A 13657-nucleotide genomic window follows, 5' to 3' on the forward strand; every position below is an offset into this window, starting at 1 on the left:
TATTATATTGACCTCTTCCGGAGCCTTGCCCTTTGTTGGCAGAATTTTGACCGCCGCGGCCAGTCGCGTGGCCCCTACCGCGACCGGCCTCGCGGGAGAAACGCTGCTGAAACACCCGCTTGATGCTAGATTAGGCCTTATCAAGAGATGTAAAAGTTGAAACAAACTTGCCTAATTCTTTTATGAATGGATCCCCGAACAGGCCCCCTTGGGCTACAGCCCCTGCCTCCGAGGAGGCCAAATCACCTAACTTCGGGTCCAATTTGATCAAGAGGGAACGCCTACGTTCCGTCGAGAGTGCGCAATTGGCATTTCCCAAGAATATGACGACTTTTTGCGCCCAATTTGACAAAACCTCGGGAGATATGGCTGCCCCTGACACCTTTGCCTCCTCCGCCATGTCCAGAATCTTAGTAATAGGACCTATGGCGTCCAGCAACTTGTCCTGGCAGCTATGCCAGGACCTGTCTATGCCCTTGCGCGGATCCTTAACAAACTTAGCCAGAAAGGTAGCCATCTTGGCATCCAGTTCTGGTGTCAGAGCGACTTTCCCCTCTAACGTTGGGCGCGGGCACTCCCCCCGCAGGCAGCTCCTCGCTTCATTCCCCAAGGGTTTCCGGAGGCGTCACGCCACGAACTTCGCCACCTTGTCCCCAGGTACCCAAGCAGCCGACCGCGGATGAATAATATCATCCGGGTCCAACATGCCCGAGCTGTCCTGGGGCAACTCGGCTGCGGAGCCCGACGGACGCCAAGACCGCACAGAAACCTCCTCGTCGTCGGAATCAACCGGAGACAGTCCCCCCGGGGAAAAAGGGGCCGTGCCCAAAGACACCAAAGGGGCAGATGCCGGTGGCGGCGCAGGGATGGGGTTGGTAGCCTTCGCCAGAAAAGCGTCACGCAGACGCTCAAAGGCATCCCTATCCACACCCTGCGCCCCCCCCTCGAGCTCCCCTCCTTGCAAGGTCGCTTAGGAGCAGGTGGGTCTCCCTCAGAAGGTGGCAATGAAGGCTCAGCGCACAGCTAGTCGTTTGGTTAAGTTTTTATAGTTTGAACGTTTTATAGAAGTTTAGGGTGCTCCCCCAAGAGACATAACCGGCCGGGTACGTCGCGTTTAATACCTGGTTGAGTGCGTTACATTAGAAGTAAACGCATCCTTGGAATTGGGCACACTCGTTTGGTTCGTCATATGAAGACAGACTCCACTGTAGATTATGACATTCAATTATTTATTCGAAAGTTTCATCATTGATTGCCAAAGTTCATAAATTCTTATATTCCAATTTTTAGGTCAAATCATGAAAATCATTGCTGACGAATTCAAGAATACACCAAAAAATGCTCCAATGCATTTCGAGCAATGGGTGCCCTTTTTCAAGGAGCTCTGTGAACGCAATAAAATGCTTTTACAATTCAAAACATAACATTAAGAACATTGCATTAAATGGATTTACATTTCAATTAAAGTCCGGGAGTCACGTGAATGTGGGAGCTATGAACCTTATAGCCCAATGTGTAGAATAATGGGGACGGGGGTGTTCGGTGCTTTGGTGTAAGAAATCTTAAGGGGGGGAAAGAGGGGGTTTAGGGAAAGCAAAATTTGCGGGCAGAACACTTACGTTTCCGGATCGTAGCAGGTAGTTTGACTCGGGAGCTGGGAAGAGATTAAGCGACTTGTTATGAAACAGTACCGGCCCAACGTGGCAGAAATTAGGACGTGAGTCTTAGTTGGAGCTCCAACTTACTAGGAAATGTTCGACGGGTTGGTTCTAAATGTTCCGTGTAGGTCGCCGAGGACTCACGGAGTGGGAACGGAGTTTAGGGATATGTAGACGGAGGTCAGCTACGCGGAAGGGTGGTCACGTGGTGGGTCATGGAAAGGGTGAAAGGACGGAGTGTGTCTCGATGGGTTTAGCGGCCATCTTGGAGAGGGGTGCCGGTAGTGAGAATGAATGTCGGTGAAATGTAAACAAATACAAAGTTAGAACTCGAGCTTAATGAACAAAAGATACAGGGTAAAACATTTGTACCATAAAGGGTACTATAGAAAGCAGCTAAGTTCGATTCGGTCGTTGAGGCCATGAAGGGCCCGGGTCCGAACCAGGGGCCCCTAAATGCGCCTGCGCTAACTTGGCGCACTCCTCCACTATCCGAGTGGAGAGGCGTTCCTCCATGGGGCCTACAATGTCTGTAACGCAGCGGTAGATAGAGCTATCCACTGCGTTATAGAATTCCTCATCATTAAGATAGTGATGGGATTCTTCCTCCTCTTCGTAGTACTCCCCTTCCATGTCAATAGGGAACCCTAAGACCCCGGGGGAAAATGAGGGGAAAAACAGTGCCAAAGCCTAAGCACCAGCTTATGGGCAGGTCTGAGGCCTGCAGATATCCACCCCTGGCTGGAAACCAGAATATAGGGCAGCACCAACCCCTGAGCGCACAGACCCTCACCAAGGACTGGGTCACAGCCGCCCCCCTACGTGCGCTCCTATCGGGACCTTTCAAGGCCTTATAATCCAACACTGGGCCCACACGCGGTAAAAACCGCAATCGAGTGCTTCAATACGCCCGCAGGCGGCAACGCGGTAATACCGCAACACAGACCCTTCCGGGTGTACAAATCAGGGCAATACAGACCCCCACAGCGAGGGCGTACAGGTGAGGCGGCGGGCAAGGCACCGAAGCGTCTCTTTCCTCAGCGCGGCTTCCGAACTGTGAGGAAAGCCGCGCCGAGATCAGAGAGACTAACGGGCTCCCCCTAGCAGCCGAAAGGAAAGCCGCGGCTGTCACTGGGAGATCGCGAAAGGGACGGAGAACGTCCCCGCGATCATGAAAGGGTTCTGAAAAGGAAAAACGGCAAAAAAATGGCAAGAAACATCAGAGTCCCCGCCCCCCAGAAAGCACAAACAGATGCACATTCATGCATAAACACCAGATAGATCGTAAAGGCACAATGTCGAACAGAGCAAGGAATAAAGCACTTAACTGGCTGTGAAGCAGCGAAGAAAAAGGGAGAGGACACAAGATGGACACCCTATCTAATGCTCATGGACACTATGGAAGGACTGATATTGCTCGGACTATGATGGAATGATGGGATTTGTAGTCGATTTTGTTGAAATCATTTTGTTTCTGGTTTGAAATGCTTTTTCCTGTGTTTTGGATATACAAGCATTTTTTTGTGGAGCTTTTCTGGGCTGCTGTGTTTTTGGTATATATTAAACAGCGAAGAAGGAAAAGCATAATCTGAAGCCTCCGGTCCTGACATAGAATCACAGGATGTTCAGCGTCATTGCCGAGACTCAAACCCACTTCCCCAGATTCGAGGTCAACCGCCCTAGCCGTTAGGCCAACTCCTCCCCCCAAAGTGAAACTATGTCACAATCTTGATGGTGTGAAAGGCAAGGTTGTTGCCTGTCATTTTTATTAACACACAACAAAATGTAAAAGAAAAACAAAAAAAAAAACAAATGAAGACGCTCTGCATGGTGATGCGCAGAAATCTTTTATCAGTAACACTGCATATTTGTGGAATGCGAGTGGTCACTTCAATGGAGAATGTGCTGTCTGTAATGACACAGTTACCACACTACACTTTAGTAATATATTTACAACAGGGAGCTCCAAAATGCACCACCTGCTACATACCACACCTTTACCACGCTCTTGCCAAATGGTCGTGGCTCATTTGCTACACTTGTTCTTTGTGTGACCTTGAATTTTTCAGCCTCTGTGAGTTTAGTGATGTGACATTAATGGCAGCACCCACTCTCTAGAAATTGTTCCAGCCCCACAGGTTTCAGAATTTGTGCCCCTACCACCTTCTCTGTTGGTGTTCGATTGTATGTAATATATGTGTGTATTTTATTATCATTTACAGTAATGTGTTGTAAAACTCGAATTAAAAATCTCATGCAACACAATCCTTTCTATGTAAAAACACACCAGTTGTTTTCTTAATGTTGTTTTTCTTTTTCTTTTTTTAAAGCACATAACTTTATTACAAAAATATCGAGAGACCCTTTCACCAGCTTGCTGTGTTCCCCAACTCTTGCCGCTGCTTAGCTTTCTTTTTGACTATTTCTTAGTTTTTGGACATTCCCGGGCCTCCTCACTGCCTTGTCTCCCAGTCCCCACTTCTCGCACTCTCTTTCTTTTTCCAAATAAGCTTCTCTGTTCCTCTTACTACAACTCTTTATGCTCACCTTGCACATCTGTGTCCAGGCCTCATTGTTGATTCGTTTTCCTCAGATTTCTGTGGAACCTCTCTACCCCTCCAATTAACACTAGGGCCTCGACCATTTATGGATGTGTTATTCACCATTTTTTATAAATACACATTTGTCGGTTTTATTATGTTCACAACCTTTCTACAAACTACATTTTAAGTATTCAACTTTTTTTTTGTATTATTTCTTTACGTTTTTACCTGCAAACTTGATACCCAAGCATCTCTAGATTAATGAGGTCATTTAAAGTATGAGAGATGGTCTGCTGGTCCATACCACCAGGGGCCATCACCTCAACCTTCCAGGTGAAAGACTTCCCCACCATACTTAAAGACCCTGCCAGGCAGGTGGGGATCTCTGTGCCATCAATGGAGCTGTCAGTGCTGCGGTTCTATTGATGGGAGTGAAGGCTCTGATGTTTTGATGAGCGCGAACCATGTTTGTTGCAACTGGTTGGCACTTTTCCCCCCATAGAATAACCTTCCAAAGTGAGGGTTTACTCATGAAAAGCAAAAAAAAACAAAAAACAATGATCCCTGACATTTAGGGAGTTTTCTCCCCGCGTGCGGGGGCCATTGAGAGATTTTCCCACCCGGACTACCATGCCTCAGGTGGCAGCTCTGACCAGGGAAATATGACAGTAACACCATCCCTAGATCACTATGACCATATGGTTTTCTAGCAGTTGGGCTGCCAGACCTGAGCAATTCCACAGTGGAGTCATCAGAGGCTCACATATGGGAACCCTAGTATTTCCTACGGATCTAAATAGAGCAGGGGAACTACAGGTTTGATGGGGTAGGAGCACCATAATATTACAGACGTCCCCCCACTACACCAAACTCTAAATGTCCCCCAAGTCAAGCATTTCCATCCATAACTTTTTTGCTGCCTTAAGTCAATGCGTGAGGTTGCTTAGACACAGGTTCTTGGTCACTGTGTGTGTGTGTGTATATATATATATATATATATATATATATGTTTTTCTTTTTTCCAGTTGCACTTAACTAAAGAGGCCAAACAATGCAGAAATTGGTCTAGGATTCCTTGTTCTCCTGTTCAGAGGGTTATATCATTTTGGCTACATTGATACTAATGTGCACGATGAAACACGATTTTCATATGTTTTGCCCGCTTCTGTGAAGGCAGGCACAGGCGAGCTAAAAATTGATGGCATGGAATGCATCCAGAGTTATCACCAGTGGACAGATTCAGTTAAGCAGTTCCACCCATCACTTTCTCTGTCTCTCACTACAGTGATATCACACTAGAAAATGCAATACTGCAGTGATGTCACCTTAGCAGCAGCTCTTAAGACCTTGGTGTAACTCTGGGAGTTGATCTCACTGCAGTGACATCACATATGGAAGTGTGTTGACTGGGGTGACTTCTTACTGGGAGCTGCTTTCCATGCAGTGATATATCACAGTAGGAGCTGCATTCATTATAGTGACTTCATACTGGGCGCTGCTGTGACCACCGTAAGAGAAACCAAAAAGTGATGGGGCCTGGCTTAAATTAATCTCCTCCACTGATGATCACTCTGGAGTCGAACCCCATTCAAGTCGATTGTGTTTTGGTCCTTGCAGCACTAGACGAATGACAAGGATATGAAAATCAGCCTTATTCCTTCTCCAATAAGAACAGTCCAGCCCAAACTGCCTGGAAATGCCCCCTCCAAAAGGGAACACAGCTAACAGAGGCCAATTTCGGCCTTGTTGGGCCTCTTCAGTGAGTGCACATTCAGACCTGTCGCACAGGGAGCAGCAGCATCAGGTTTGGAGCTTTCATTACTGTAGGAACATTCTATTGAAAGCTGCCATTGCTGAACTAGCACCAGACTGGTAGCTGCCATTATGTAGCAATATCACTCTGTGAGCTTCTCGCCTGACAGTGACACCACACTGGGAGCTGCAGCTCCTGCAGTGACATCATACTGGGAGCTGCTTTCTCCAGAGTGGTATCCCTGTGAAAGATGCTCTCAATATAATGACATCATACTGTGCCCTGTCTTTACTGCAGTGACGTCACACAGGGAGCTGCTTTCTCCAGAGTGGTATCCCTGTGAAAGATTCTCTCAATATAATGACATCATACTGTGCCCTGCCTTTACTGCAGTGACATCACACAGGGAGCTGCTTTCTCCAGAGTGGTATCCCTGTGAAAGATGCTCTCAATATAATGACATACTGTGCCCTGTCTTTACTGCAGTGACATCACACAGGGAGCTGCTTTCTCCAGAGTGGTATCCCTGTGAAAGATGCTCTCAATATAATGACATACTGTGCCCTGTCTTTACTGCAGTGACATCACACAGGGAGCTGCTTTCTCCAGAGTGGTATCCCTGTGAAAGATGCTCTCAATATAATGACATCATACTGTGCCCTGTCTTTACTGCAGTGACATCACACAGGGAGCTGCTTTCTCCAGAGTGGTATCCCTGTGAAAGATGCTCTCAATATAATGACATCATACTGTGCCCTGTCTTTACTGCAGTGACATCACACAGGGAGCTGCTTTCTCCAGAGTAGTATCCCTGTGAAAGATGCTCTCAATATAATGACATACTGTGCCCTGCCTTTACTGCAGTGACATCACACAGGGAGCTGCTTTCTCCAGAGTGGTATCCCTGTGAAAGATGCTCTCAATATAATGACATACTGTGCCCTGCCTTTACTTCAGTGACATTACACTGAGAGCTAGCTTCATAGCAATGACATCATAATGGGAGCTGCTCCCAATACCCCAACATCACAGTGGTTCCAAGCTGGCCATGTAATTGTTTCTGGAAACCGAGTGATTTTCAGCAGCGTAGACCCTAAAAATTTCTCCTCTCCAGGTGCGCAATGAGCTCCCTGCAGAACGATATGCAGAACATGAACACGTCCAACTCTGAGTGCCAACGAGGAAATCAAGGTGAGTGTACAAGGTGGGTGTGTGAGAAGCTGCAGCATGGCATGCTGGAGGAATGACATGAATGATTGCAAGTGGGAACAGTCCTGTAAGTTGCAGCAACTGCGGGGGGCACACCCGGCCATCGAGTGCAAGTAGGCCAAAGGTCAGGGATGCCAAAAACTCCTTCAATAACAAGCATTTGCAATGCAATTGGTCTTGCATTTTTGGGAGTTTGAGCTTTTGGCATTGTAAATGACAATGCTTTTTATCTATGTGTTGTTTTCAAAACAGATAAATAAAATGTATTGTCGTTTACAATGCCAATAGCTTAAACTCTCGCAAATTCGAGAGCTATTGCATTGAAAAAAAAAAGCGTTAGGAGAGGCGAGAGAGCCTGTCGACAAAGCTATGTGAGAAAATAGTGCTTGGAGGCTGTAATTAAAGCCTATGAGCAAAAATACACGTAATCGGGGGTGTCCCCGTGGAAGGTTACAAAGTGAGACATGGCGGTACTAAGGAGGGACTACTAAGCCTCTTGACTAATGAGCAGCCAGTTTACAGTGGACAATGACACAAGCCAATGAAAAATGTGGGTGGAGAGTGAGCGGAGCTTCAAGTCCCTACCTCACTACAGCATGCCTTGCAGAGCAGCGCATACGCGGCCCAGGCTTGACCTAAAAAGTAGGGGCACATGAGTAGTGGCAGCAGAAGCAAATGATTGGTCTCCCTCACATTTATCCACACCCATAAGAACTACAGCATTGATGAGGATTGTGGGCATCTATCCTAAGGTTAATGAGAAGCAGTTACTGGCAGAAGGTTGTAGGGTAGGGTTCAGAACACCATACCAAGGCCATTTAACTCAGCGGGTTAGCAAAATTTTGAAGTCATGGAGGGACAACCTGCCAGTGGCTAGGCTAAAAGTGGATAAAGAGGTACGCATTGGGAGGGTTGCTGGCCCCTTTTCAGAGCCCCCTTGCAAGAATTTTGTGATATCACCACTGAGACTGGTACCCAAGAAGGAGCCCGGTCAGTTTAGATTCATTCACCACCTGTCACACCCAGCCAGGGAATTGGTTAATGACTGGCTGGAGCAGGATAGCTGTTCAGTATCTTATGCCACTATAGATGATGCTATTGATTTGATCAGGACAAACGCGAAAGGGTCCCAGCTGGCTAAGGCCGACATCGAATCGGCATTCCACCTGATATCTGTGCACCCAGAAAGCTTCATTTGCTAGGTTTCAAATTGGGGGAGTAATACTTCCATGATAAATGCCTGCCGATGGCAGTAAGACAAGAAACACCCTATATGTTTCAGCACCTTGAAAAAAGCGTTAAAGGAGCTCTTGAGCATTTGCACACATAAGCATGAGCTACTGCTCTTTCGGGCAGCTCTCTTACTTGCATTCTTCGGGGCATACAGGGCGAGTGAGCTGTAAGCCCCAGCCAGATTCAGCCCTGGGTTGGCATGTCTAAAAATGAGAGATCTGCACATGGATGACAGCGCCATAACTATATACTTGCGTAGATCTAAAATAGACTAAGGGGCAGATGCAAGCTCACACACCTGTACTGCTTAGCAGACAGCAAATGCATCCTCGTTTGTTGCATGCACGATTACTTAAAGAATGGAGCTCAGGGCGATCAGTCGCTTTTCTGCCACGACGATGGCTCGTTTCTCATTCGCTTTCAGTTTAATGCAGTCCCTAGAATGACCATTAGTGCAGCAGGACTCCCACATAACAATATGTGCCAGATTCCTTAGTCATCAGCGCCGCTACGACGGCTGCGGTCAGCTGCTTGAATGCAGAATGCATCAAACAGATAGGACAGTGGCCCTCAGGGGCCTTGAGGGTCTATATCTGACCCGACTAAACTAAGTATTTTATCATGACAAGTTCCCCTGGTCGGGTGAGCAGGGTATGGATACTGGGTCATTTATTTGTCGCCAGGGCACAATGGTAGGTGTCAGCGCGAAAGAATGACAAATTAATGCGGCTGTACAACACTACAGTCTCCTGGATGGGCAAACCGGGGATGCAATGGGAACACCTGATGCCTACCGTGCAAGATGTGGTGAAGCTTAGAGGGAAGCCTGATGCATTAGTAGTGCATCTGGGAGGGAACGACTTAGATGACCTGAGATGTTTAATCAGGGTCTTGATAGCCGAACTGAGACCCATTGCTAGACTCATTAGACAATCAACCATCAAAAAACGAAAGTGATGTGTTTCGCCAGAAGAGTTAAATCTAAGGCTCATCGCAAATCTACCTGGCACCTAGATGGGCAACCCCTGTCCCCAATAGACTCCTACAAATATCTAGGTTTCACTATTGACCGTAACCTCAACTTTAATTTACAACTGGGGCAAGGCCGTATCAGAGCCAAACAACTGCAGTTCGCATTCAGTGTTCTAAAGAAAAAACTTACGGGGTGCTCTACAGGCCACTTGCTTAAAGCCATTTCAGCAAAATTTTTACCCTCAATTTCATACGGCTCAGAAATTCTAAACACGAAAGACATTATCTCCTTAAACTCTGCTCAATCAACTCTCTTCAAGGCCCTGTTCTCAATCCCCCGACACATTTCACCATCCCAAATTCGTCTTGAGTACGGCCTGAGAAACCAGACCCCCGACAGACAAGGGGCATTAGTAAAATACTACTGGAGAATGAGGGACGCAGTGGAACACCTTAGCACACTACTGCTGGAAGGAAATTGAAACCCAATCCAGGCTAAGTAATTCAACGTTCAGCGTTCTGAAAGTCTCTCTCGCGGCACTGCAAGTCGAGGAGGCCTGGCTCACCCTCCCCACTTACTCCAGTTTTAAAATCGTAGTGAATAACGCAATTAAAAGGACCTCCCTATTAATGGACAAAACAACTGTCTCAAAAAAAAAACACGCTTGAACCGTGATTCAAGGCTATCAGCGGCTGAAACCCCAACCATACTTACTTGATCATTTCTCCCAGGAGAGAAAACAGTTCTTAACGTTATTGCGGCTGGGGTCATTTCCATCAAAAGATATGATACCAAAATGGAAACACCTCTGGCAATCCAAGGAATGTCGCTTATGCGGAGGTCGGGAAGAGTCCCTTTTACACCTGCTATGCATATGCCCCTCCCTAGCAGCCACCCGAAGAACGGTCCTTCGGGAAGCCTTAAGGAAGGAAGAAATACGGACATGTAGAGCAGCCGTCATCCAATGCCTTGGAGGGTCATCAATCCAACTGTCCTGTAGGGCAATAACATTCCTCAAAATGGCAGCAAGAGAGCTGGATAAAAAGGAAACCATTCACTAATTTAAACATTTCAGCATACCCATCAATGGCATAGCCTTAATGTTTTAAATTCCTCTGTTTTAAAATTTAAAATGTATTTTTATTTAAGGTGGTTTTCCACCCTTTTATGATTTTTTTATTGAAGTCAAATAAAAGTATTCATGACTGACATTAGACAAGCAGAGCTGGTATGTCCTGAGATCATGAACATCATTCGAAATGGGATGCACACCATGCTTTGTTTTGTATTCCGATTAATTCCTCATTTGGCGTGTAAACAGGTACGGTGCCAGCCCATATGCCACCCATTCGAAGACAGCATATAGAAAAGGGGCGTGTTTACGCCCTAACCTGTTGCACAACCCCGTTGTGCTGAGTTGGCTAGCCTCATAACTTTATATTCAACAATCTCACCCTTCCTCCTCGACATGGACTCTTTGCATCACATTATGCTAAAATGTTGCCTCTACGCGACATCAGTTGAACACCCTGAGTAGTCCCCCTCCTTTCCTTTAGCAAATCAATGTTTCACTTACTCCAACTCCCGTGTTCTGAGATCATACCACGAGTCTTATCGAGGGAGGCTTTGGCTAAACCAGGAGTAGAAAGGTCAAATGAGATATTAAGCATCACCATGTCCAGAGTGTGCAAAGCCAAGAGGTGGGGTTTCGTGAGGCATGGACTCATTAACCTCGAACCGGAAAGGGAATACTTGACGGACGTGGGCATGGGCCTGGGCCTGTTCCTCCTCAACATCTAGGGGACTCTGGAAAGACTAAGCTTCAACTAAGGGAGCACCAGGAGAGGAGCATGTGAGGGAGCAGCCTGAGGTCAGTAAACCACAGGCCGCATGGCGGGGACAGCAGAGGGAACACAATAGCCAAAGGAGGAGCCACTCAAGCATGTACCGTTGGGATGCCTTACATCAGGGGCACGGGGAGCAGGCTAAAGGTCAGCAAGGGGTTAGCACAGGGCAGACACGGCACTTGCAGCCCGGGTTAAGCATAAGGGCCGCCCACAACACTTAGCAGCAAGGTGTAGCCTAGAGGTCGCAGGGAGTGTGAGACCCTTGCTGAGATGGGTCATTCACACAGGGTGCTATCACAAGCTGCTGTTATGGCCTAATAACTGGACTTGAGCTATAGTCAATTTGGCGATCGTGACATTTATGCTTGGTGAACTTTGAACTGTGTGGTTTGATCATTTATGTGAATCAAGAAAAGATTCAGCCACTTTCGATTCATCAAAGACTCATCTCATCTGTTACCACAAGGGAAGGTGGGGTACATGTTAATGGCTGGGGAGCTCGTGGGCACTCGCCCGTCTGGGAGGGATTAAAGTAAGTAACAAGTTGTGTAACAGATGCAATGTTGAGTGTATGCAGGCAAAGTGCATGTATAGAACAGGCACTGTGCAACTGTGGCACATTGTGCTTACCCGAGAGCAGGGCAAAGCGAGTGAGTGAAGGGGAATGAACATTGTGAGGATACAGTGGGATACAGTGGGATAAGGTGAGAGTGTAAAGTGTTGACAAGCGGAAAGTTCGATGAAGGCAGCTAATTATGTTTGAGCTGTTTAAATAGAGCAGCATTTTGTAATTTCGAATAGCCTCTTCAGGGGAAGGCAGTCTTTTCATGACCTTCGACCTTAGCCTATCAATTTGTGAACTTGTCCCTGGTTTGATGGTGTTGCCTGACCCCAAGTGTGCTGTTTCTACGTTAATCTGTGTACACTTCTTCGCTCCCTTGTTTGTGTCATTTTAAGGGGCCGTGTGTATTCACGCTGTCCATGAGTTCAATATCCATCAGACAATTAACCGCTGAGGCCACAGGCTGGGTGTCTAATGGGGCAATCGAGTGCTTGTGTAATGGGGCAATGAGGTGAACGTGTGTGGCAGACCAAAGGGTACTGTGTGACAGGGCTGGGCAACTCGATCACCGTGCAAGCTGAGTGTGTAATGGGGTGTGTAAAGGGGGTTGGTCACAAGAGGACTGTGAAATGGGAGAAATGGAGTGAGTGACTAGGCAAAAAGGTTAGTGAATAACTGTAACTCAAGTTGAGTGTGTGCAGCTGGCTTACTTCATGGTTGTGCTATGTAGAAATAAAGTGACCGTGTGACAGGGCATCAAGGCGCGTAAGTGAATGTGTGACAGGGCATCAAGGCTCATAAGTGAATGTGTGACAGGGCATCAAGGCTCATAAGTGAATGTGTAACAGGGCATCAAGGCGAGTAAGTGAATGTGTGACGGCATCCAGGCACGTAAGTGAATGTGTGACAAGGCATCAAGGCGCGTAAGTGAATGTGTGACAGGGAATCAAGGCGCGTAAGTGATTTCTGGTCTACGCGCTCTTTGCTGTTGCTGCATTTTAATCGTGTGCTTTATTTTAAATTTCGTCGTGCTGCTGGTAACGCGCTATAGAGCTGCTAGAGCTTATTAAATTGTGCTGCCTACCTTAGGTGTCGGCTTTTTAGGCCGGGGAACAGTCAGACTCACTCGCACTGTAATTGGATTCCACCCGCATTCGGCGGGATACAGCTAGCTTAGCGGGTCCGACCGCCATCTTGGGTGGGGTTGAAGGCCGGGAGCACTTCGGGCGCCATCTTGCTTAGGGCAAGGGACGCAGGAGGCGGACTCCCGCACTTGGTGAGCTTATTTAAGCCACCGGGGGTGCGGTGCGGTCAGATTTTTGGTCTACGCGCTCTTTGCTGTTGCTGCATTTTAATCGTGTGCTTTATTTTAAATTTCGTCGTGCTGCTGGTAACGCGCTACAGAGCTGCTAGAGCTTATTAAATTGTGCTGCCTACCTTAGGTGTCGGCTTTTTAGGCCGGGGAACAGTCAGGCTCATTCGCACTGTAATTGGATTCCACCCGCATTCGGCGGGATGCAGCAAGCTTAGCGGGTCCGACCGCCATCTTGGGTGGGGTTGAAGGCTGGGAGCACTTCGGGCGCCATCTTGCTTAGGGCAAGGGACGCAGGAGGCGGACTCCCGCACTTGGTGAGCCTATTAAAGCCACCGGGGGTGCGGTCAGATTTTTGGTCTACGCGCTCTTTGCTGTTGCTGCATTTTAATCGTGTGCTTTATTTTAAATTTCGTCGTGCTGCTGGTAATGCGCTATAGAGCTGCTAGAGCTTATTAAATTGTGCTGCCTGCCTTAGGTGTCGGCTTTTTAGGCAGGGGAACAGTCAGGCTCACTCGCACTGTAATTGGATTCCACCCGCATTCGGCGGGATACAGCTAGCTTAGC

General features: G+C 47.4%; 1 protein-coding gene and 1 long non-coding RNA gene across 2 annotated transcripts in view; one reads left to right on the plus strand and one right to left on the minus strand.

Moving 5' to 3' along the window:
• The window catches only part of LOC144825601 (coiled-coil domain-containing protein 159-like), a 209675-nt gene that overhangs the window by 187646 nt on the left and 8372 nt on the right, over positions 1–13657 (plus strand). The window contains exon 12 of the mRNA XM_078684169.1: positions 7069–7145. Within this exon, the coding sequence (XP_078540295.1) occupies positions 7069–7145 (77 nt within the window). The remainder of the gene's footprint in view (positions 1–7068; positions 7146–13657) is intronic.
• LOC144825757 (uncharacterized) overlaps positions 1–13657 on the minus strand; it is a 223084-nt gene that overhangs the window by 75358 nt on the left and 134069 nt on the right. The window lies entirely within an intron of this gene.

The sequence above is a fragment of the Lissotriton helveticus genome, chromosome 1_1 (genome assembly GCF_964261635.1).
Source record: "Lissotriton helveticus chromosome 1_1, aLisHel1.1, whole genome shotgun sequence".
NCBI lineage: Eukaryota > Metazoa > Chordata > Amphibia > Caudata > Salamandridae > Lissotriton > Lissotriton helveticus.